Source organism: Anolis carolinensis, chromosome 4 (genome assembly GCF_035594765.1).
Source record: "Anolis carolinensis isolate JA03-04 chromosome 4, rAnoCar3.1.pri, whole genome shotgun sequence".
Lineage (NCBI taxonomy): Eukaryota > Metazoa > Chordata > Lepidosauria > Squamata > Dactyloidae > Anolis > Anolis carolinensis.
The window spans coordinates 96,635,604-96,660,097 of record NC_085844.1 but is presented as its reverse complement, the minus strand read 5'-3'; the positions used below and the strand labels follow the sequence as shown (position 1 = coordinate 96,660,097).

The 24,494-nt window shown below is 43.1% G+C and overlaps 1 protein-coding gene across 1 annotated transcript in view; it reads left to right on the top strand.

Moving 5' to 3' along the window:
* Nucleotides 1-24,494, top strand: part of tmeff1 (transmembrane protein with EGF like and two follistatin like domains 1) — a 151,849-nt gene that overhangs the window by 116,612 nt on the left and 10,743 nt on the right. Inside the window, exons 6-8 of the mRNA XM_003219828.4 lie at nucleotides 10,858-11,006; nucleotides 17,714-17,779; nucleotides 22,134-22,257. Of these exons, the coding sequence (XP_003219876.2) occupies nucleotides 10,858-11,006; nucleotides 17,714-17,779; nucleotides 22,134-22,257 (339 nt within the window). The remainder of the gene's footprint in view (nucleotides 1-10,857; nucleotides 11,007-17,713; nucleotides 17,780-22,133; nucleotides 22,258-24,494) is intronic.

The following is a 24,494-nucleotide window of genomic DNA, read 5'->3' as shown; positions in this document are numbered from 1 at the left end:
AGAAATATTAAGGTCCAAAGTTGTAATCCAATAACCGAAACACTCACTTTGCCAAGCAAAGTGAGGGGAGATGACAAGGTCCTTTAGTCCATGAAACTTGAGCGAGGCTAGGAAATAACTTGATACTTGAAACAAGGCTTGAACGTGGAACAAGGTAACTAAGAACAAGAACAAGGTCCGTGGAATAACTTGATAAAATCCGTGGAACAAGGCAAGGATTGATCCTGGGAAACAAGGCAAAGTCCGTAGATAAACAAAGGCTGGGAAGCAAGGCGAAGGCTGGATAGCAAGGCAAGGCTTGAGCAGGAGCGAGGCTTGAATCGGAGCGCGCTGTCCAGACACAACTCGCTCCGTAGGCTGACGAATTGACTCCGCGAAGTTACTACGCGGGTAAAACACCTAAATAGAGTCTAACTTTCCCGCCGAAGCAGTTCTCTGGGAATCAGAACCGAAAGCTAAACTCTGAGACCAGATGTGAGACTCCCCAAAGATTCTCACGAGAAGCAGTCTTAATTGGCCACATTCTTAGCTGCAATCCTCGCACTCCTGCGCGAAGCTGATTCCAAACTTCTCTGTTGTTTACAAAACTCCCGGCGCAAGAACACGGGAGAAGTAGGCTCTGGCCTTGTTTGACATACTTCTGGGAGACAACTTTCTTGCAGGTGCAAGGTTCCCAGATCTGCCTGGGAAAGATCTGGCTGAGAAGAATCCAGTTCAGACTGGGAAGGTAAAAAACCCAAGTTTTCATCTTCATCAGGAATTACAATGTCCTGAGCAGGACTACAAGGCCCATGGGTCATCACACTATCCCCCTCCTCAAGGCCCCTCCCAAACTGGGGCCCTCTCCCCGAGGCGCGAGGTCGCGGTTTGGTGGGATAGGTCTGATGAAAGCGACGGGTTAGATCAGGAGCATGGACTGTGGAGGCGTCTTCCCAAGAGCGTTCCTCAGGGCCAAAACCCACCCAGTCAATGAGATATTGTAGGCGGCGGCGGTGAAAGCGAGAATCCAAAATGTCCTCAACCTCGAACTCCTCCTCCCCATTCATCAAAACAGGAGGGGGGGCCGGTTGGTCTGTATCAGGTCGCACACCATCCGCCGGAAGGAGCAGGGAACGGTGAAACACTGGGTGAATGCGCATTGAACGCGGAAGTTGGAGTTTGAAAGTCACGGGGTTAAGTTGCGCCACCACTGGATAGGGGCCAATGAAACGGGCATCTAACTTCCGGCAAGGGCGGTGGGAGGGCAGGAAGCGAGTGGACAGAAAAACCCGATCTCCTACCTTGATTTCGGGGCCCGGCTGGCGATGTTTGTCAGCGTGGCGTTTATAGTCCTCCTTGGCTTGGTCCAGTTGCTGGAGCAAAAGTTGTTGCACCGCTGTGAGTTCCTGCAGCCAATCCTCTGCTGCGGGAACTTCTGAAGTTTCAATGACAGGGGGGAAGAAACGTGGATGGAAGCCGTAGTTTGCAAAGAACGGCGTTTCTTTTGTAGAAGCTTGAACTCCATTGTTGTAGGCAAACTCAGACAGTGGTAACAGAGAAGCCCAATTGTCCTGTTGGTAGTTTACATAACAGCGAAGATACTGCTCCAAAGTGGCATTGGTGCGCTCCGTTTGCCCATCTGTTTGGGGATGATGAGCTGAAGATAAGCGAGAGTCTATACCCAATAGTTTTTGTAGTGCCTTCCAAAAACGAGAGGTGAATTGAGATCCACGGTCTGTGACTAAACTCTTGGGCAATCCATGTAGTCTGAAAACATGTTGAAGAAATAGTTCCGCAGTTTCTTTGGCCGTGGGGAGGCCTTCACAGGGAATGAAATGGGCTAACTTGGTGAAAAGGTCCACCACCACCAAGATCGTGGTGAATCCACAGGAAGGTGGTAGGTCAGTGATGAAATCCGCGGAAATTATTTCCCATGGGCGAGATGGGGTAGGAAGGGGGTGTAAAAGCCCTGAGGGCTTCTCCCTTCGTATCTTGGAGCGCTGGCATACTGGGCAGGTGTTGACATATTTTTCCACATCCTTGCGGATCTTGGGCCACCAAAAATCCCTTAGGATCAAATGCATAGTTTTAAATAGTCCGAAGTGTCCTGCTGGTTTGCAGTCATGACACAGACGAAGCGCTTTTTCCCTGCCCGGTCCGGGTGGGATATAAACATGATTTCTATAGCAGAGCAGCCCATCTTTAAGCGAAAAGGGAAAGTGCAGACCTTGGCGAAGTTGGTCCTGCGCCCAGGCATCTGCTTGCTGACTAGCCCTGATTTCTTGAGCACAGATGGGTCCTGGAGTAGGGGAAGTTGAACCAATGGGAATGGATTTGGTGTTCCCCACCGTGAGCGTGGCAAAGTTCTCGGGTTGTAGCAGTTGGGATTCAAAGGTCTCCTTGCGTCCTGCAGCGTATTCCGGTTTACGTGACAGGGCGTCTGCTTGCTTGGTTTGGGCTGGGGTCACATAATGGATCTGGAAGTTGAAACGTTCAAAGAATAAAGCCCAACGTTGCTGCCTCTGATTTAGTTTGCGGGCAGTTCTTAGATGTTCTAGATTACGATGATCAGTGTGGACTTCAATGGGAAATTTGGCCCCTTCTAGCCAATGTCTCCAAGTTTCAAAGGCTGCCTTTATGGCCAGTAGTTCTTTTTCCCAAATGGTGTAATTCCTCTCTGGTGTGGTTAGTTGACGAGAATAAAAGGCACAGGGATGGAGGTGATCTCCCACCGGTTGTAAGAGTACAGCCCCAATTGCCACATCAGAGGCGTCCGCTTGCACCACAAAAGGGGTTCCAGGATTTGGGTGCTGTAGAATTGGCTGGGAGGTGAATAGTTTCTTTAGTTGTTGGAACCCTTTCTCTGCTTGATCAGTCCAGCGGAAAGGCTGCTTTCCACGGATGCAGCTAGTGATGGGGTCGGACCAGCGGGCAAAATCTGGAATGAACTTGCGGTAATAGTTCGCGAACCCCAAGAAACGCTGCACCTCTTTCTTGTTAGTTGGCGCCCGCCATTCCAATACTGCTGAAACCTTGGCTGGATCCATGGAAAGCCCTAGAGGCGAGATGCGGTAACCAAGGAAATCTACCTCTTGTAGATCAAAGGCGCATTTTTCCAGCTTGGCATAAAGTCCATGATCCCGCAATCGTTGTAACACCATTTTGACGTGGTTCTCATGTTCTGATTGTGATCTAGAAAACACCAAAAAATCGTCCAGGTAGATTATCAAGAACCTGTCTAGATAGTCCTGAAAAATGTCATTGACAAAATGCTGGAACGTTGCGGGGGCTCCGCATAAACCGAAATTCATAACTCGGGACTCGAATAATCCGAATTTGGTCTGGAAGGCGGTCTTCCACTCGTCCCCTTCCCTGATGCGAACTAAGTTGTAAGCCCCCCGAAGATCCAGCTTGGTGTAAACCTTGGCTCCTCGAAGCCGATCCAGTAGATCCGAGATTAAGGGCAGGGGATAGCTGTTCCGCTTGGTGATATTGTTCAATGCTCTGTAGTCCACCACCAAGCGTAGTTCCCCTGACTTCTTCTTCACAAACATCACTGGGGAGGCGGCTGGGGATTGAGAGGGTCTGATGAATCCCTTGCGAAGGTTTGTCTCTAGGAATTCCCTGAGAGCTTCTTGCTCTGGTTCAGTCAGGGAGTAGAGATGCCCTCGCGGGATCGGGGCCCCCTCCACCAAGTCAATGGCACAGTCATAAGGTCTATGTGGGGGTAATTTTTCGGCTTCTTTCTCATTGAATACATCCCAATACTCGGAGTACTTCTTTGGCAAGGTGATGATGGGCTCGGTGTCTGTGGCGTGGCATACCTTGGCTACGAGGCAATGGTTTTGGCAGTACGGAGAAGCAAACTGCAGTTCTCTGTTGGACCAGGAGATGTTAGGGTCGTGGAGAGTCAGCCATGGAATTCCCAAAATCACAGGGAAATGGGGGACCTCGGTAACAAAGAAGGAAATCTCTTCCATATGTTCCCTTATCCACATCCTGGTGGGTTCCGACCACTGACTTACGGGGCCCGTCTTGAGGGGGCGGCCGTCTATGGCTTGCACCACACGGGCATTCTTGAAATCATGATATTGTAATCCCAGAGAGTCGGCATACTCTCTATCGATGAAATTGTTGGTAGCTCCAGAGTCTATCATGGCGTGGATCATGACGGGTCCCCTTTTTGCTGACCATAATGTGACCACGAGAAGGAACAGGACCCCGGTTGGCGGCTCTTGGATGGATTTTTTGACCGGGTTGGCGAGCCTCTCTACACCCGGTCGTTGGCTTCCCCCGCCGGCTGTGTGCCAGTCGGCTCAGACGTCTTCGTCTCCGTGGAGGACGCCGCCGCAAGACGGGCGGCAGGCTTCCCTTTGGCTGGGCACTCTCTGGCGAAGTGGCCCCCGTTCCCGCAGTACCAGCAGAGGTTTAAGCGTTGACGACGGGCCTTCTCGGCGGCATCTAGTCTGGGACGCACATTGCCCAACTGCATCGGCACCTCCTCGCCTCCTCTGGGGTATGGGGTTGGCGGTGGGGGTCTCCAGACCGGACGTGGCTGAACGCTGGCGGGAGCGGGGGGTTTTGCCCCGGCTCTACCGCCCTGGCCTCGAACCCACTGTTTCCTATTGGCAATCATGACTTCAGCCCGTAAACATTGATCAATGAGTGCCTCGAGGGTCTGGGGAGGATCCACCTTGGAGATTTCTTCCAGCATTTCAATGTTGAGACCCTCCCGGAATTGTCCCCTGAGGGCTACATCGTTCCAGCCGGTGTTGTGGGCCAGCACTCGGAACTCGGCTATATACTGAGACATAGGTCTGTCTCCTTGGAAAAGGCGACGGAGTTTGTGACCGGCTGCCTCCAAATTGTCCTCGATTCCCCAAGTCTCCTTGAGGTGGTCCAAGAAGTGTTGCGCTGATCTTAGGTGTGGAGAGGCTTGGTCGTACAGTGCCGTCGCCCAGCTGGCCGCTGGCCCGTCTAGAAGACTGTAAACCCATGCCACTTTGATGTCTTCTTGGGGAAACTCGGCAGCACGGGCCTCTAGATAAGCTTGACATTGGCGACGGAAGACATGAACCTTAGAAGCTTCTCCAGTAAACTTGGTTGGCAACGCCATGGCCGGAAGACGAATTCCGCGTTCCTTCAAACCCCTTATTTCTCCATCCTGTGCATTGAGCTTATCACGGATTCGGTCCACCTCATCCTTGTCGATGGTGTAGGTAATCGGCTGGCCGCTCGGCCCAGGTACGACTCCGGTAGACATTCTGGCCGAGGTTAATTGGTGCTTAGGGTGGCGGAGTCAAACTGTCAAGACCCAGGCTGCAGAGCACCAATAACCATACACAGAGGCCAGAATCTATCTAATATCTTTATTGAAGGAATATATAAAGTTAATAAAAACAAGTGTAGAAAATAGTCCAGAATTAGACCTTTCAGGAAAGGTCAGAATTAGTCCAAAAAAGCAATGTCCAATAAGAAATATTAAGGTCCAAAGTTGTAATCCAATAACCGAAACACTCACTTTGCCAAGCAAAGTGAGGGGAGATGACAAGGTCCTTTAGTCCATGAAACTTGAGCGAGGCTAGGAAATAACTTGATACTTGAAACAAGGCTTGAACGTGGAACAAGGTAACTAAGAACAAGAACAAGGTCCGTGGAATAACTTGATAAAATCCGTGGAACAAGGCAAGGATTGATCCTGGGAAACAAGGCAAAGTCCGTAGATAAACAAAGGCTGGGAAGCAAGGCGAAGGCTGGATAGCAAGGCAAGGCTTGAGCAGGAGCGAGGCTTGAATCGGAGCGCGCTGTCCAGACACAACTCGCTCCGTAGGCTGACGAATTGACTCCGCGAAGTTACTACGCGGGTAAAACACCTAAATAGAGTCTAACTTTCCCGCCGAAGCAGTTCTCTGGGAATCAGAACCGAAAGCTAAACTCTGAGACCAGATGTGAGACTCCCCAAAGATTCTCACGAGAAGCAGTCTTAATTGGCCACATTCTTAGCTGCAATCCTCGCACTCCTGCGCGAAGCTGATTCCAAACTTCTCTGTTGTTTACAAAACTCCCGGCGCAAGAACACGGGAGAAGTAGGCTCTGGCCTTGTTTGACATACTTCTGGGAGACAACTTTCTTGCAGGTGCAAGGTTCCCAGATCTGCCTGGGAAAGATCTGGCTGAGAAGAATCCAGTTCAGACTGGGAAGGTAAAAAACCCAAGTTTTCATCTTCATCAGGAATTACAATGTCCTGAGCAGGACTACAAGGCCCATGGGTCATCACAGGTTCAAATCCCAGAAGCGGAATGAGCGCCCGCTGTTAGCCCCAGCTCCTGCCAACCTAGCAGTTCAAAAACATGCAAATGTGAGTAGATCAATAGGTACCGCTCTGGCGGGAAGGTAACAGCGCTTCATGCAGTCATGCCGGCCACATGACCTGGAGATGTCTATGGACAACGCCGGCCCTTCGGCCTAGAAATGGAGATGAGCACCAACCCCCAGAGTCAGTCACGACTGGACTTAACGTCAGGGGAAACCTTTACCTTTTTTATATGGCAGTGTAAACTCATATAATCCAGTTCAAAACAGATAATGGGGATGATCTGCTTTGATCATCTGGATTATATAGCAATGTAGAAGGGGCCTGGGTGGTCTCTGGCAAGTCAGACTCTTTCAGCCTATGAGGAAAGCAATGGCAAAGCTCTTCTGAACAAATCTTGCCAAGAAAACCCTATGGTAAATTTGCCTTAAGTTGCTATAGGTCAGAAACTACTTGAAGGCACAGAACAACAACATTCAGATTGCATAATTATGTTTTTCAAACCTGCATAATCCAAAACTTCGTGACATGGTTTTCAGAAGCAGTAATTAAAATTTTGTTTTTGTGGCTTGTTTCAGCTGTAGGCATTAAACACAACAGAAGTACCAACTTTGTCCTGATTTGTAAGAAGGAACAAAACTCTATTGACTTTTCCTCTTCATACTTTTTAATCTGACATGTATACAGGCAGTGCCCAAGTTACAAACAATATCGGTTCTGTGGGCTGAATTTGTTTGTTAGTTGGCATAGATATTTTTAAGTGTAATTCCAGCCATCCACCTACCTATCTACCTACCTACCTTTAGATAGCATAAGGTTTACACACCCCCTGTGGTGTTTGTTTTGCTGTCTTTGCCCCTCCCTGTTTAGAAAATTTCATTTCACTTTCTGTCCCTGTCACAATTGGATTTTTAATAATTTGGCTTGTTGTGGAAACGGGAATGGCGAGAAAGCTTCAGTGGAGACACCTTTTCCCCTTGATAATTCTTTCAGGAGTGAATTTCCCTTCTGAGGGGCAGATTTTTCCCACTTCCAGCTGTCTCACTCCTGTTCTTAACTAGGAGTCATGTATAAGTTGGATGTTTGTAATTTTGGGAATGCCTGTACTTTTAAAAAGGATATTCCTATAAAGAACAGAAGTGACTTAACTTTTAGTGTTGAATAGATAATCAGAGAGATATATACCCAGCATGGTGCAGTGATTTGGATTTTATTTATTTACAGTATTTATATTCTGCCCTTCTCACCCCAAAGGAGACTCAGAACACATATATGGCAAACATTCAGTACTGTTATACACTGATAGAACAGGCACAGTACCTTAGATAGAGGTATTTAATACGTGTTTCACATCTTCGGCATCTTGGAGGTTGTGCTTGATTCCAGCCATGGCAGGCCAGAGGGTGGGGAGTGCTGTTGCTTCATCCACCATGCCAAAGAGCCCTGTTCACATACTTTCACCTATTGATCAAATGTCATTTTGGACATTTTTCTAGTATTTCCTTATGGTGTCATTAAAATACCTTCTTGTGTTAAGCTTTACCTATTTATCTTCTCACAGCTGTTTTCAGTCTGCTAGGTGGGCAGTGAGCTGGGCTGAAGCTCACACGCTAACCCCCGACCTGGGCTTTGAAGTTCCAACCTTTCTATTGGCAAGATTTATTGCAGTGGGTTGTTAACCTGCTGTGGATGTAAGACAAGAATTCTGGAGGACTAGGGATTAAATAGGAGCCCTGGTGGCGAAGTGTGTTAAAGCACTGAGTTGCTGAACTTGCAGACCGAAAGGTCCCAGGTTCAAACCCCGGGAGCGGCGGGAGTGGCCGCTGTTAGCTCCAGCTTCTGCCAACCTAGCAGTTCGAAAACATGCCAATGTGAGTAGATCAATAGGTACTGCTCCGGCGGGAAGGTAACGGCACTCCATGCAGTCATGCCGGCCACATGACCTTGGAGGTGTCTACGGACAACGCCAGCTCTTTGACTTAGAAATGGAGATGAGCAACAACCCCCAGAGCCAGACATGACTGGACATAACGTCAGGGGAAACCTTTACCTTTACCTTTACCTTTAGGGTTTAAATATTTGCTCTGTCTTCAAAACTCAGTGGCTTACTCTGTCTCAGGCCCCTTCCACACAGCTGAATAAAATCCCACATTATCGGCTTTGAACTGGGTTATATGGTAGCGTGGAATCAGATAACCTAGTTCAAAGCAGATTTTGGTGAGATTTTCTGGTTTGATATTCTGGGTTATATGGCTGTGTGGAAGGGTGCTCAGAGGAGGGGCAAGAAAGCCCCATAATGAGATTGCCTTGAAAGAAGTCTTGAAGGTGCATAATAAAAATTGCAGACATATACACACACCAGTAATCTCAACAAAATAGTGAAGAGCAGAGACATCACACTGGCAACAAAGGGCTGCATAGTTAAAGCAATGGTATTCCCTGTAGTAACCTAAAGATGTGAGAGCTGGGCCATAAGGAAGACTGAGTAAATTAAGATAGATGCTTTTGAACTGTGTTGGAGGGAAATCCTGAGTGTGCCTTGTTCCGCAAGAAGATCCAGACAGTCCATACTCCTGGAAATAATGCCCGACTGCTCACTGGAGGGAAGGATATTAGAGGCAAAGATGAAGTACTTTGGCCACATCATAAAACAGGAAAGCTTGGAGAAGATAATGAGGCTGGTGAAAATGGAAAGAAAAAGGAAGAGGGGCTGACCAAGGGCAAGATGGATGGATGGTATCCTTTTTTTTAAAAAAATATATATTTATTGAAGAATAGTTTAATACATCGAAAGAGTGAGAACATTTTTTAATATAGAAAGTGCAGAAATTAAGATTAAGATAGTAGAGAAGAAGTTTAAAAACTATTTTTAAAAAAACCCATCAAAAATACCCCCCAAAAAAGAGATGGATGGATGGTATCCTTGAAGTGACTGGCTTGACCTTGAAGGAACTGGGCATGGCGATGGCCGGCAGGAACCTCATGGACTGGTCCATGAGGTCATGAAGCATCGGAAGCGACTGAACGAATAAACAACAACCACACACACCAGTAAAAAAACCTCATTAGTTAGCAATTTCTTCCCTTCATAGTAATCACTAACCTCCTGCCTCTCTACAGAAAAGGGGCTATAGCTTCATGTATCGAGCTTCATGTATCGAAGGTCTCAAATTCAATCCCTGGCATCTTCGGGAAATCCTCGAACACTCCTCAATCAGCGTGATAGCCTAAAGAGCTCCATGTGGACTTCAAGACATTTTAATTACCCACTTCTCCTTAAAAGATTTTTTTAATGCTAAGATGTTTTGCTATAACAAATCTATGTCCGTTTAGAAAAGATTTAATTTTTCACTACTAAGAAATAAATTGAATGAATGACATAACAGTTAATGAAAGAATTGATTAAGGATGAGTGGTGAGGCACTAGAGAGCACTTTCAGTTGCTGACACTCAGAAATGTAATGTTTGTTTCACAAGTGAATATTTCTGCTTCTGTTAGACCTGTCCTAGTAATGTTTCGTATGAAGAAAAAGTGAATAAAAATAAAAATGCAGATTCCAAGTGCATGGTTAGCCAGAAAAGTGGTTCCTAGAGTCACATCTGTTCCCAAATGTGGTATGGACAACATCGAGCTAGGTAGCCCAGTGGTTTGATTCCATATAAGGCAGCTTTTTGTTTGAATGGCTACTGAACTGTCCATGGTGTCACTCTGAAAAATAAAAAACTGTGTATTACACAACCTTTCTAGTGGCCACCTCGCTTTTTAAAAAAATTGTTTCCAGGCAATGTTAGATGCATTTAGCTCCCATCAAAATCAGTAGAACTTAAGAAGACTAATTTATGGCCTGGATCCTGTTTGTAGTCAAGAAGCACAGAGTAATTTAAACATGTCCTCCTCCGTTTTTCCAGGCACTGCTTCAAGTCAAATCTCCTTAATATAGAGTAGTTAGGCTATATTGTTTCCCAGCAGCCCAGTAAAGGTTTCAGGCAAACAATTGTACTGATCTGGCAAAGGCAAGCTGCAATTCCATTAGCCAGTCTTGTGTGAATACCAAGCACTGGAAACAAACACATGGAATAGCAGGAGTGAACATCATGGTCTGCTTATAAGCTTCTTAAGGTATCTGTGTGCCTAGAGTTGGAAGCCAAATATCAAACTAAATGGAATCTGAAAAGTAGATGTATGAAAAAGGCATTATGTGGGGTCTTAATTTACTGCATGGGTGATACATATTGTATAATGTTTCTCTTTATGCACCAATGAGCAAGGTAATTGGGCAGAGAAAATAGAGGTTGCTAGGTGGACAGGGTCATTTCATTGCCGATTACTGATCATCCCTAGCAGATGAGATGCTTGGCTATAGGAATGAGACTGCATCTCACTATTATGGGATACCCTCCTTGGATTCATGAATACATATAAGATAGTTCTATTCATCATTCTGACTAAGTGAAGTACATATATCTCTTGATGTTATGGTTGCCTTTTGAAGCATTTGTACAAGCAGAAGAATGACGTGTCTGAAGTGAGTGGTTGCTAACTAACTATATGTTTGTGTATACAGGTGTGTATGCAACATAGACTGTAGTGGCTACAGCTTCAACCCTGTTTGTGCATCTGATGGAAGTTCCTATAACAACCCGTGTTTTGTTCGAGAAGCCTCTTGCCTGAGACAAGAACAAATTGACATCAGGCACCTTGGACATTGCTCAGGTACTTCTAAGGTTTTTTTTCTCACCAGATAGTACCATTTACTAGGATGTTGGTGGCTCGCTGTTTGATTTTGGTGAAGTTAAAATAGGTACAGAATTAGGTTGCTCCAAGGGCTCTGTGTTTTCTTGGAAAATGCATACACATTCATATGTTGTCAAAGGCTTTTACTGGGTAGCTGTGAGTTTTCTGGGCTGTATGGCCATGTTCCAGAAGCATTCTCTCCTGAAGTTTCACCCACATCTATGGCAGGCATACTCAGAAGTTGTGGGGTCTGTGGGAAATTAACCTCACTTGCATAGTTTCCAACAGACCTCACAACCTCTGAGGATGGCATAGATGTGGGTGAAAAGTCAGGAAGGAATACTTCTGGAACATGGCTGGAAAACTCATAGCAACTCTGTATACACACTCACATTGCTAGTTCTTATGGTTTTAAAGAAAGTGTCTGTCAATAGGAGGTGAAATGTGAAAAGCCTGGGGAGTTGCTGAGTAAGATTTCCAGAAGGAAACGTGTGTTCCTCGTGGCCCTGTTTATTTTCTGGTCCTCTCTGATAGCTACCAATAGCAGAATGGACTCTGCATAAAGTCAGTACAGTAGGTGAAATCATGCAATGTTCATTTGAAATAATATTAATTCATATAATGATGGTCGTTTCTGGTGTGAGAGAATTGGCCGTCTGCAAGGACGTTGCCCAGGGGACACCCAGATATTTGATGTTTTGCCATCCTATGGGAGGCTTCTCTCATGTCTCCGCATGAGGAGCTGACAGAGGGAGCTCACCTGCTTTTCCTGGATTCGAAACGCTGACCTATCAGTCAGCAGTCCTGCCGGCACAAAGATTTAACCCACTGTGCCACAGGGTGTTGCAGTTTCTCAAGTTGCTCCTGACACAAATATAAATATATATACAGTAGAGTCTCACTTTTCCAATATAAACGGGCTGGCAGAATGTTGGGTAAGCTAATATGTTGGATAATAAGGAAGAATTAAGGAAAAGCCTATTAAACATCAAATTAGGTTATGATTTTACAAATTAAGCACCAAAACATCATGTTCTACAACAAATTTGACAGAAAAAGTAGTTCAGTACGCAGTAATGCTATGTAATAATTACTGTATTTACGAATTTAGCACCAAAATATCACGATGTATTGAAAACATTGACTACAAAAATGCGTTGGATAATCCAGAATGTTGGATAAGTGAGTGTTGGATAAGTGAGACTCTACTGTATGTATGTATGTGATGGTAACAAATTGTGATGCTCTACCATTTTCATTTTAAGTGGAAGAAGGCACAATCCTGGGGGGGGTGGGGGGTGGGAATGAGCATCTTCCTAATTCTTGCACTTTATAATGCCACTCATGAGTCTGTTCTCTGTCGATTTTAGTACAATAAGCACACATTGTATTACGTTCTGCCCCTGGCTGCCGACAGGGAATGTCTCGCGTTATAGGGCTGTCACCTGTTTTGATAGACAGCACTGATATTATTGGATATTTGTCTGTGACTTCAGTAGTGGTGAAAAACACCCTACCATGAATATTTATTTATTGGACCTCTTTGCTGTTTCTCTTCTCCCCTGCTGTGTGGTTCAAACACCAGAGCATTCAAGCCAGCAGAAGAGGCCGAGAGCAGCAATGCTAGTCCTTTTCTCCTCCCCTCTTCTCCGGTCTTCTCCGCCACACCATTTATTGGTGTTTCAGGGCTTGAAGGAATATCCAGGGATAAAATGCAGTCAAGCACACCTCACTGCCCTTGCATAAAAGGCCCTATGTTTCACAATGGAAATTGCATTTACTGTCAAAATAGCTGAGGAGTGTTAGAAAAAAAATGAGATATGTTCTCGTGGTCTGGCATCCTTTGGGATTATGCGATGCAGCCAAAAGGTTTGTGCGAGGAAGCCACACAGCCAGCCTTATAGGGAATAATAGACCTCAGATGGTATAAATCAACCTAGATGACATAGTCAGGTGGTTACACTGAAGGAAAAAGACAATGCAATGCTTCTCTACTTCTGGCACCAGCTTATGAACCTCACCTGATAGAGTTTCCATGTACTTGGTTTTATTTATATTTTATTTTTAGTGTGTTTATCAGTGTTGTTTTATTTTATGATGTTTTTTATTTTATTTTTATTTCTGATTTTTATTTTTTAGTCTTTATTTTATTTGTTGTCATTTTGTTTATTAAGTTACAGTTAGGTTGTTTATATTGTCTAATGTGCCTCATCCTAATGTAAACTGTTTGTATGGTTTTCTTTTGGCATTGAATGGTTGCCATGCTTTTGGAAACCGCCCTGAGTCTCTACAGGGAGCTAGGGCGGTTTAAAAAAATGACTATTTATTATTATTATTATTATTATTATTATTATTATTATTATTATTACTGAATTTCACATGATAGTTTGTGGGAAATAATCAGTTCAGAACACAATCATTTGCATATTCTTGATCACGAAAGGTGCATTCCCCATTTTGATTAAATTAACTCTGAATTAAATGACAGTTTTTTTGGTTTGTTTAAAATATTTATAACTGTATTTCATTGGACGTGGTTTTAGGGCAGGTCACATAATTAAAAGTTGGAAGTTGAAAAGCAAGTCTCATACTGAACCTAACAGTGGAGACATCCTAAGAACTGTTTCACCGTCACTAGCTAGGAAAATAGTGTTATTTGACAGTGACCTGGTTTATTTGATAACCGAAGAAATATTATTGTTCAATGACGTTAAGATAAGGTAAAGGTTTCCCCTGACGTTAAGTCCAGTCATGTCTGACTCTGGGGGTTGGTGCTCATCACCATTTCTAAGCCGAAGATCCGGCGTTGTCCGTAGACACCTCCTAGGTCATGTGGCTGGCATGACTGCATGGAGCGCCGTTACCTTCCTGCCAGAGCGGTACCTATTGATCTACTCACATTGGCATGTTTTCAAACTGCTAGGTTGGCAGAAGCTGGAGCAACAGCAGGTGCTCACTCCGCTTCCGGGATTTGAACCTGGGACCTTTCCGTCTGCAAGTTCAGCAGCTCAGTGCTTTAACACACTTTGCCACCGGGGTGTTAAGATAGGGGCCCTCAAACCTTTAAAGCAGAGGTCCGCTTCATGGTCTCTCAGGCTGCTCAGGGGCTAGATTAGAGCTTGAGAAAAAAAACATAAATGAATTCCTGTGCACACTGCACATAAACCTGCCCAGAGAACAAGACCTCATTTTTTCTCTTCCTCCCTCTTGTATTCTTTCAGAGTCTCTTCTGGCTTCTGGCACATTGGTTGGTTCATTTTCACAAGTAGGAATCATGTCTGCCTCCAGATATTGCTACACTACAACTCCCAAAATCCCTCACCCATGGCCATGATGACTAGAATTGCTGTTAGTTGCAGCATCTGGAGGACTACATGATTCTCATGCCTGCTCTATAATAGACATTTTTGAGGGGAAAAAACATTAGATACATGTTGTTGAAGGCTTTCATGGCCAGCATCACTGGGTTTCCGTTAGTTTTTCGGGCATGTTCCAGTAGCATTTTCTGCTGGTGTTTCACCTACATCTATGGCAAGCATCCTCAGAGATTATGAGATCTGTTGGAAATGACGCAGTGGAGTTTATATATCTGTGGAATGTCCAGGGTGGGAGAAGAACTCTTTGAGGCAAGTGTGAATGTTGCACTTAGCCAACTTGATTAGCATTGAAAAGCCTTGCAGCTTCAAAGCTTGGCTGTTGCTGTTTGCAGGGGGAGGGAGGGGAATCCTTTGTTTGGGAGGTGCTAACTGGCACTTGATTGATGGAAGTCTGGAATTCCCCTGTTTCTGAGTGGTGTTCTTAATTTGCTGTCTTGATACTGCTGTTTTTTTTAATACTGGTAGCCAAATTTTGTTCATTTTCATGGTTTCCTCTTTTCTGTTGAAATTGTCCGCATGCTTGTGGATTTCAATGGCTTCTCTGTGTAATTTGACATAGTGATTGTCAGAGCGGTCCAGCATTTCTGTGTTCTCAAATAATATGCTGTGTCCAGGTTGGTTCATCAAGTGCTCTGCTATGGCTGAATTCTCTGGTTGAATTAGTCTGCAGAGCCTTTCGTGTTCTTTGATTCGTGTTTGCTTGCTGCGTTTGGTGGTCTCTATGTAGACTTGTTCACATCTGCATGATATACGGTAGACTCCTGCAGTGGTGAGAGCATTCCTCTTACCCTTTGCTGAATGTAGCATTTGTTGAATTTTCCTGGTAATTGTTTGTAGGTTATGTTTCTTCATGAGTTTCCCTGTACCAGGCATGGGCAAACTGAAGCCCGGGGGCCAGATGCATCTCCTTGGGTGCTTACCTCAGTCCCTCCTTATTTTCCCTGTCCTCTTAGCAGAAGGACATGGCAGCCCACCGCATCCTTATGCCAAAAGAATGGGGGAGGAAGGCACATAGTATCTGAGAGTCCTCTGGAGCACTCTCAACTAGACATCTAGAAATAGTAGTTTTCCCTCATTTTCTTTTTCCATGGTGAACTGGATATTTGGGTGGATGTTGTTGAGATGATCCAGGAACTTGTTTAGTTCTTCTTCCCCATAGCTCCAAATGGTGAAGGTGTCATCCACATATCTGAACCATAAAGTGGACCCACTTTTTCTGAGAATATAACCTTGTTACAAGGAAGTCCGATGGTTCCAGGTGTGTTCATGCATTCACAGCCATGTGTATTGTCGCTTTGTCATTGCACACACCTGCTTCTCTCTTTACACATCTCCAGTGGTTTTTGTGAAATGTACATGGAAGATAAAGAAGCAGACAATTCTCAGTTGTTATGTTCAGGACTCTGTCAGAAAGATTAATTAATAAATCTGAGCCATGTATTGAAAAAGACAGGCAAGTGTTCATACTTTAACTTATTCTGAATAATTGATTTAAAAGAAAGAGCGGGGACAGTCAGCTCTTTCAGCAATAAGGAGCCAACCTTTGGCCCCTGGACATCTTATCAACCCGACTCTTTTGCTTCTGAGACTTCTACCCACCTTGTCAGCACACTGTTTTTATGTTTTTATGTCCATAGTAATCAGAAGCATCTGCTCTTTTCTATGCTGTTGTGGAATTATGGAATGCACAGAACATAACTTAACCTTGTGGCGGTTTCTATAAAACGGAGGAATTTGACAAAATAATGTCATCGCACTGTGGGGATTAAGGCACTACTAGGAATGACTGAAGGAAAAAGGAAGCCACTGTTTCATATTCTTTTGTCTTTATACTTCCGATTGTGAAGTATAAAGTAGTCTGTTATGACTACATTTCACTGCCTGCACCTGATTCTCTGTTTCTGCAGAAAATGGGACCAAATCTTGGGAGAGTGAGGGCCTTCCAATTCTCCCAGGGGTCAAACTGACCACTTAATCACATTGAAGCTGGGAAGTGTAGATCTCAACCTGACTCAGTGTTGGAATGAAATGGATGATTTCCCTACTATCTTCACACTATTTAATGTATCAGTAGCACTCAGCATTCTTTTAGTACATTTGCCATCACACTTTAATCGCTAGGCACCGTCCACCATCCCTCTGTCCTGTTTGTGGGGACAAACCTCTCTTTGAAATGTCAGCTGTTACCTGTCTTCCATTCCGGAAGCAAGGAAGCAGGGGAAAAAGTGGCAATTCGCTCTCTCTCGGCTGTCCCACAGAGAAGGTTATGGACCTTGGAAAATTATAACTTCCAGGACTGCATAGTATTGAGCTATGGTATTTAAAGTAAGGTCCAACATTCATTTGATAGTGTAAATGCACCAAGAGAAGGGTATGGATCTTAGAAAACTATAACTCCCAAGACTGCACAACATGGAGATACGGCATAATAATAATAATCCTTCACTCCCGACTTTCCCATCCAACACAAGGCACAAATATATCACGGAAGGAAGGGGAGGAAAGGAGAGGACCTGGAAAGGATATTTTTTTTAAAAAAATTGTTTTGGCAAACTAAAAACTCAGTGAACAAAAGGTAATGCTTTCCCTAACAAAGGTACTTTTGGCTCCTCCCAAATCTTCCCCTCCCACAAATTGGGAAACGTTTCATTTTAAAGCTGGGAGCAAGAAATGCCATCACATTAGAGAATTGGCCAAACATTGATATCATTACCAAGAGTCCACTTCCCCAACACCTCCTCAAAGGTTTTAAAAGAAGGCTAGCCCCCACATTTAAAATATGCAAAGAATGCTCTATCCTACACTTGAAGCCAAACTAATGTGATGGGAATAATGGCTTCCCAGACTTTAAGAGTAGCATTCAGTGGACTTTAGTAAATGTGATGAAGTGGTGATGAAATTAAGGACAGATCTTGGGCTCTTTCACACCATAAAAATAATTCACTATCTTCCCATCTGGTGAAATTCCGCAGTTTGTCGTTTTCTTAGAAGCACTAGAGCTCTCTGGCAGAAAATTGTAAATATCTCATGAAAATACAAATCCCAGGATTCTATGGGATATTGCCATGATAGCTAAAATGGAATATTGTGATATTGTTCAGTGTGGAAGGGTTTCTTTTGCAGCCAGATAAGAAAATCATTTTTGACTTAGTAGATAAGTTCAACTGATTCAGTAAGTCTAATTGGAGCTTAAATAGAATTTAGGTCATATTGTGTATATCAGTGTCCTGCTGTTCAGTGATCTCCTTGCCAAAATCAATAATTGCCTTTGGTTCTTCTCTTTTATTTTTAATATTTCCCCACAAACAGATTCAGATGACACCAGCTTATTGGGAAAGAAGGATGATGGGATGCAGTATCGACCGGATGTCAAAGGTACGCTTCTAACACTAGATGCCTCACTCTATTAGTTATGGAGTAGGTTTTGTCTCCTACGTAGTAAAGGTTTCTCCTTGACATTAAGTCTAGTTGTGTCCGACTCTGGGGGTTGGTATTCATCTCTATTTCTAAGCCAAAGAGCCGGCGTTGCCCGTAGACGTCTCCTAGGTTATGTGGCCAACATGACTGCATAGAGCGCTGTTACCTTTCCACTGGAGTGGTACCTATTGATTGTTTTGATTTGCATGTTTCAAGCTGCAAGGTTGGCAGAAGCAGGGGCTAACAACGGGAGCTCACCCCGCTCGCCGGATTTGACCCATTGACTTTTCGGTCAGCAAGTTCAGTAGCTCAGTGGTCTCCTAGAAGTCGGCAATTTTAGCAGGGCACATACATTTTTGCTCATTTCCTTGTGTTTCAGAAAGTATTTATATGAAAACATTTTGAATTTTTAATAGTTTAGTTAAACATGTTAAAAGTGTCTGGCTGCCTCCAATTTCTTCCAAAGTGATGCAATTTTGCACGAACAAATACCACTTTACAAACAACTCGAATGGCCCTGGCAGTTCTGCTATGAGACATTTGTATAATAAAGCTGTTTTTATTTATTCAGGGAAATTTAGCATATAAATAGTCTCAAATGAACTGATGTTGTATTCCTTTAACTGCTTTTTCCCCCAAGTCCAAGAATGGTGTTATGCTGTTGTTCCTTTGTGTTCCTACATTAATGCTAAACACATTCTTGTTATTAAAGAAGGGGGAAAGGAAGCTTTCATGTATTTTTCTAAGAAATGACTTATTCCTGCAAAATAGATTTCCTGTGTTCTGCACTTTAGATTTAAAGGTGACTTTTAAAACAGGAAGAAACCAGGAAGATACTTCTACAGAAAAGCAATTTCCTCCTTCTGTCACTTTCTCTCCCCCTTTTATGGTTTATTGCTGAAAATGATTCGACAATGAAAAGAAAGGATGGAAAGACTTTGAGGTTTTGAAGTTGTATTTGGCAGAAAGAATGGAGAGCCATTTTTCAATAACAAGGTCACACCCTTTTCAGGTTAGGCAATTAATTTCAGATTAATTAAACTAACCACTACACCTTGGCCAAAGATGAAAAGAGTTAGATTGTATCCAGTCTTTCCTTATTTTCCTGCTTTTAAATCATTTGTTTGTTTAATATACTTGGATGTTACTTGATAAGAATAAAATGTCTGATTGTTTAGTCCAGCGGGGACAGCGGAGAGCCTTTATGGTGGCTGATCCTAGGATGAAGAATTAGGCAGTTTCCTCTCACTAGCGGACAAAGATCCTTTTATTTTAACCACTGTTCGTTTGTCTTCCTTCTTATGTGAAATGTTCAGAAAATTGCTTTTGATGTCAACTACTGACCTGTGCATTTTAGTTGGTTTGTCTGTACCATTGTAATTTGCCATGTTTTGCTCAAAGTGTTCCAGTATTTTTAATTGCTTTAATTATATTTTTATTATTACACTTGCTTGGGTACCCGGTGTTGCCCAGGTTATTTGAAAAAGTCTTTTTTTTAATTGTACAAAATGCATAAGGTTGTAGATTTACTACAACTAACATCATGCGAGGTTAATCCCTAGAAATTCCATCAGTACTTAAAGTTTGTTATTTTGGGCAGATTTGCTCAAGATGCTTCATCAGTGGGGTTCAATGTGCTCTCGGGTTGTAGGGTAAACTACAACTCCCACTATGATGAGTCAGTCCCCTCAAACCCCTCCAGTAGGTTGAGTTAGTCATGGGGGTTTTATGTGGCAGATTTGGTCCAGTTCCATCATCGGTGAAGGTCACAGTTTCTCTGGCTGCGGGTGAACTACAAATCCCAGAAAGGACGGTCAGTTCCTCCCACACCCCTCCAGTAATCAAATTTTGGCATATTGGGTATGTGTGCCAAGTTTGGTCCCAATCCATCAGTATTTGGGTTCATAGTGCACTCTGAATGTAGGTGAATTCCCAACTCCCCCAAATCAAGGTGAATTTTTGCCAAAGTCCTCCAGTATTTTTTTGCTGGTTATGGGGGCTCTGTGTGCCAAGTTTGGTCCAGTTCCATCTTTGATGGAGTTCAGAGTTCTCATTGATTGCAGGTGAACTATAGATCCCAGTACCTACAACTGCAAATAGTCCTGGCCAATTCCCCTCAAAACCCACCAGTATTCAAATTTGGGCACATCAGGTATGCATGCCAAGTTTGGTCCAGATCCATCATTGTTTGAATTCATAGTGCACTCTGGATGAAGATGGATTACAACTCCTATAAATCCCTCCAAAGATCTCCAATATTTTTTGTTGCTCATGAGGGTTCTGTGTGCTAAGTTAGTTCCCAGTCCATCGTTGGTGGAGTTCAGAGTGCAGGTGAACTAGACATCCCGGTCCCTACAACTCCTATGAATCAGGGTGAATTCTCTCCAAACCTCTCTAGTATGTTTAGTTGCTGACCAATTTCTCTATTTGCTGTGTGCCATCAAAAAGAATAGGAAAGGGTTAAGGGAGAGGCAGTGGGTGGGGTCATGCAAATTCCACACCAATGGAGAGAGTAAGAAATGCAGAGTAAGAAAGGAGCAGCAGTTGTGTGGAGAAATCACACATATATATGTGAACCAACCCAATTCAGGTTACAGTGTTTTTTGGCTGAAATGATGTGGCTGACTTGTCCTTTTATAGCTAGCCAGTTATGTAATTTAAAAAAAATCTTTGAGGCTTATCTACACTGTAGAATTAATATGATTTGACATCACTTTAACTGTCATGGCTCAATGCTAACAAATCCTGGGAGGCATAGTTTGGTGAGGCATCAGTACTCTTTATCAGAGAAGTGACTCTGAACTTAAAGGTAAAGGTTTCCCCTGACGTGAAGTCCAGTTCTGGGGGTTGGTGATCATATCCATTTCTAAGCCAAAGAACAGGCATTATCCGTAGACATCTCCAAGGTCATGTGGCCGGCATGACTGCATGGAACGCTGTTACCTTCTTGCCGGAGCGGTACCTATTGATCTACTCACATTTGCATGTTTTCGAACTGCCAGGTTGGCAGAAGCTGGAGCTAACAGCGGGCGCTCACTCACTCCGAACTTACAACTCCCATTATTCCATAAGACTGAATGATGGCATTTAAAGTGGTGTCAAACTACATTAATTTTACAGTATAGATCAGTGGTTCCCAATCTTTTTTTGACCAGGGACCACTTTGACAGGAGACCACTCTCCAACATTAGTACGAAAAGGATTACAAATCAGTTTTTGGTCAGCTTTAGATTCGTTTTGGTTATTTGGTGTGCTGATTCAGAAAATTGCATTGCATAGAACTCACCAGTTCTAGTTTCTGATACAGAAGATATGCCATCCAGTAGTTGCCATCTGCCTGCGCACAGAAAACCATATTTAATAATCTAGAGCTGATTTTCTCCGCATGTCTCGCAGCCCTTATTTTAGGTCTCATGGCCCACAGGTTGGGAACCACTGGTATAGATGCATGGTTGCTATGGAAGGAGGTTCCCAAGACCGCCTTGTGCAAACAGTCTGTGGCACTCCTTGAAAAATGTTTGGGCACAGCTCCAAATCCTTCTCTTATCTAGCTGCCTTGGCTCCCTCTATTGCTATACCATTATCTTATACCATTATTGCTTTACCATATCTTGGCACATCTCTGTTTTCTCCCCCCTATTTCATAGACAGAACCAGGATACAATCATTGAACTTTTCTGGTATTACGGATTTTGACTTCATTTGCTTCCATCTTGGTAGTTTCAAAGCTGAAAGGTTCAAGAATATGTTCAGCATTCAAATCCAATACAAGCAACTTCCTTCATGCTGATATCTTTGTGGTTTAGCTGCTTTAGTGAACCTCTTCTGTCTGGATGTGTAACCTCCAAGACCTATTTCAGAACATTAGGATGGAAGAAATTCCTAAAAACCAATTGAAACTTTGATTTCCTTCTTCTCTGTTGATATTAACGACTTGCTCTTTTTGCTTGTGATTGAAAACTTAGAACTCGAGAAACCTTTTGTGGTGGAGATGATGCCAGCTAAATATAATCTCAAATACAAACTAGGAGGTAATTGGTTTTGCCTAACATGTAATTTCTATTGAGCAGACAGTATGGCCAAAGGTAGCACAGGAGAGAAAAATGCAAGCAATAGCAGTCCCTATAGGACTCAGTTATGGTTTCTGTCTCCTGTGGTTTCTGTCTCTCGTTTAGAGGAGACATGGTGACTATATTTGGAGTTTAATGTATTTTGAACTTATTAATATATGTATAAGAAGTTCACTTAGGTTGCTAGCTTGTCAACTTATATCTATATTTGCATCTTTTCTCTTCTTCTTCCTCCTTCAAAGATGCAAGTGATCAAAGAGAAGACATCTATATTGGAAACCACATTCCTTGCTCGGAAAGTTTAAGTACCTATTGCATCCATGGGAAGTGTGAATTCATATATTCTACACAAAAAGCTTCTTGCCGGTAAGTCAAACCATTTGGGATTTGCAATATTTTGTTCCCCGGAGCTCCATCGGTTAGTAGACGGTTGATCAGGAGTCAAACATGCAAATACACAAATACACCTAAGAATAAACTATGGAGTCTTGGGGTGGATTGGAGAGGCTAGATTAGGATTATTGGAAAGGTGGGGAATTTCAGGTTGTTGCTTCCATGCTACCCTTATTGTGGGAACAATGCTCCAAACTGTTCCAGAGCCACTGAGGAAGGAATTCTTGATTGGGATTACTTCTCTTTACTTTGCTATTAGCACTGTTGAAGCAGAGATCCTTGTTCTTTCAGGGTCCCCGAGACCAAGATGAACTAAACCTTTCCGTCACATCAGGCAAGGGTCCTTTGCCACATCATTTGGGTCACAAGGAAAGAAAGATTGTTCTGTCCTAAACTCCACTGGCTTACAAATCTCCTCCTTTGCAAGAGAACATTAAAAGCACTATTTGGAGACTGCCCAAGTTTAAAAAATACAGTTTCATTAATATTGTATATTTTTGTGCATATGTCCCAGGTGGCAATAGTCACAGCAAAGGTCCTTTTAGAGCAGTGGTTCCCAACCTTTTTTTTGACCAGGGACCACTTTGATGGGAAATCACTTTAACCAGGGACCATTTTGTCCAGGGACCACTCTCCAACATTAGTACCAAAAGGGTTACGAATCAGGTTTTCGTCAACTTTAGATTCAATTTGGTTATTTGGGGTGCTGATTCAGAAAATTGCATTGGATAGACCACATCAGCTCTTGTTTCTGGTACAGAACATATGCCATCCAGTAGCTACCATCTGCCCACCCACAAAAAAACCATATTTAATAATCTGGAGCTGATGTGGTCTATCCAATGCAATGGTCAGCTCTGCGGAAAGGAGCAGAAATAAAATAAAATAAATAAAGAGGAAGGAGGTTCTCGGACCAGATTTTTGTTCTCATGGCCCACTGCTGGGCCACGGCCCACAGGTTGAGAACCACTGTTTTAGAGGCTTCTCACTCCTAGTTGAGAAACATGACCTTGTTGTTGTTCAACTGTACTTATTAATGAGAAAGAGTACAGAAATCTTCTTCTTCATCATCCTCATCTCGCCTTTTCTCCAGCCTAGGGCTCAAGGCAACTTACAAAGATTAAGTAACAATAGAATAAAAAGCTAATTAAAATTAGATCATTTTAAAATAATTGACATTATTTCAATATTTTATTTTACTGCTCTAATCTATTATCTTTAATAATTATCATATTATCAAATATGTGATATTAAGTGCTCCTAATGAGTGTGTATTATGTTATAATGACTATAAATAATAATCTCAAACTACAGGTGCCTATTCTTAACCTAATTCCACTTGTGCCTGCTGTGTTATGAACATGGCAGACTCCCCATTAATTGATTAAACTAAAATGAAAAATACAAGTCTTATTCATATTGAAGATGCAGTTTGCAGTAAATTGGGGTCTTGGGCGAAAGGCTCAGTGGGATTTTGTGTTCCCCTCCCCAACTCAGTGTGCCAAGCCATTAACTTATTTTCATTTTTTGCATACTATGCTGTTATTTCAAAGAGGTTTTCAGGGCATTGTAATTAAAAATTAAATAGAAGATCCTACCCCTGCACAAACCTGGGCATTAAATATACAATGGAGAGGATAGAAACTGTAATTGGCCAGATTAAAGATACAAACAAATGGGTTTTAAGTTGTGACATGGATCATATGAGAGAGCATTTCCAAGTCAAGATAATGCCATACAGAAAACCCTCCCCGTTGTTTTCTAGTTAAGTGCACTTCCCTTATAGAAAACACACAGAGGAGCACTTCCTTTGGTAATCTCAGTGCACAAGCAGATGGAAATGGGAGGAGACACAGGTTCAGATATTTGGTTCCCAAGCCATTTAAAGGTAAACACCATCACCTTGAATTGAGTTTATGAGTGAATAGGCAGCCAATAGAATTCTTCAGAACTTTTTTTATTTACCATATTTATATCCCGCCTTTCCCGTAAGGGCATCTCACATATATAGGCAGCGATTTGATGCCATAAGAACATACATCAATAAAATAAATATATATTAAAACAATCATTAAAAGTATATCAAACATTAAAACCACTTATTTGAGATCACGCAGTCCAATATCGTAGCCCGTGGCCGTTCCAGATTGTCATTGTACAATTCTCTATACTCTCATTGCACTGATAGATTCCTAACCAAGCGCTTGGTC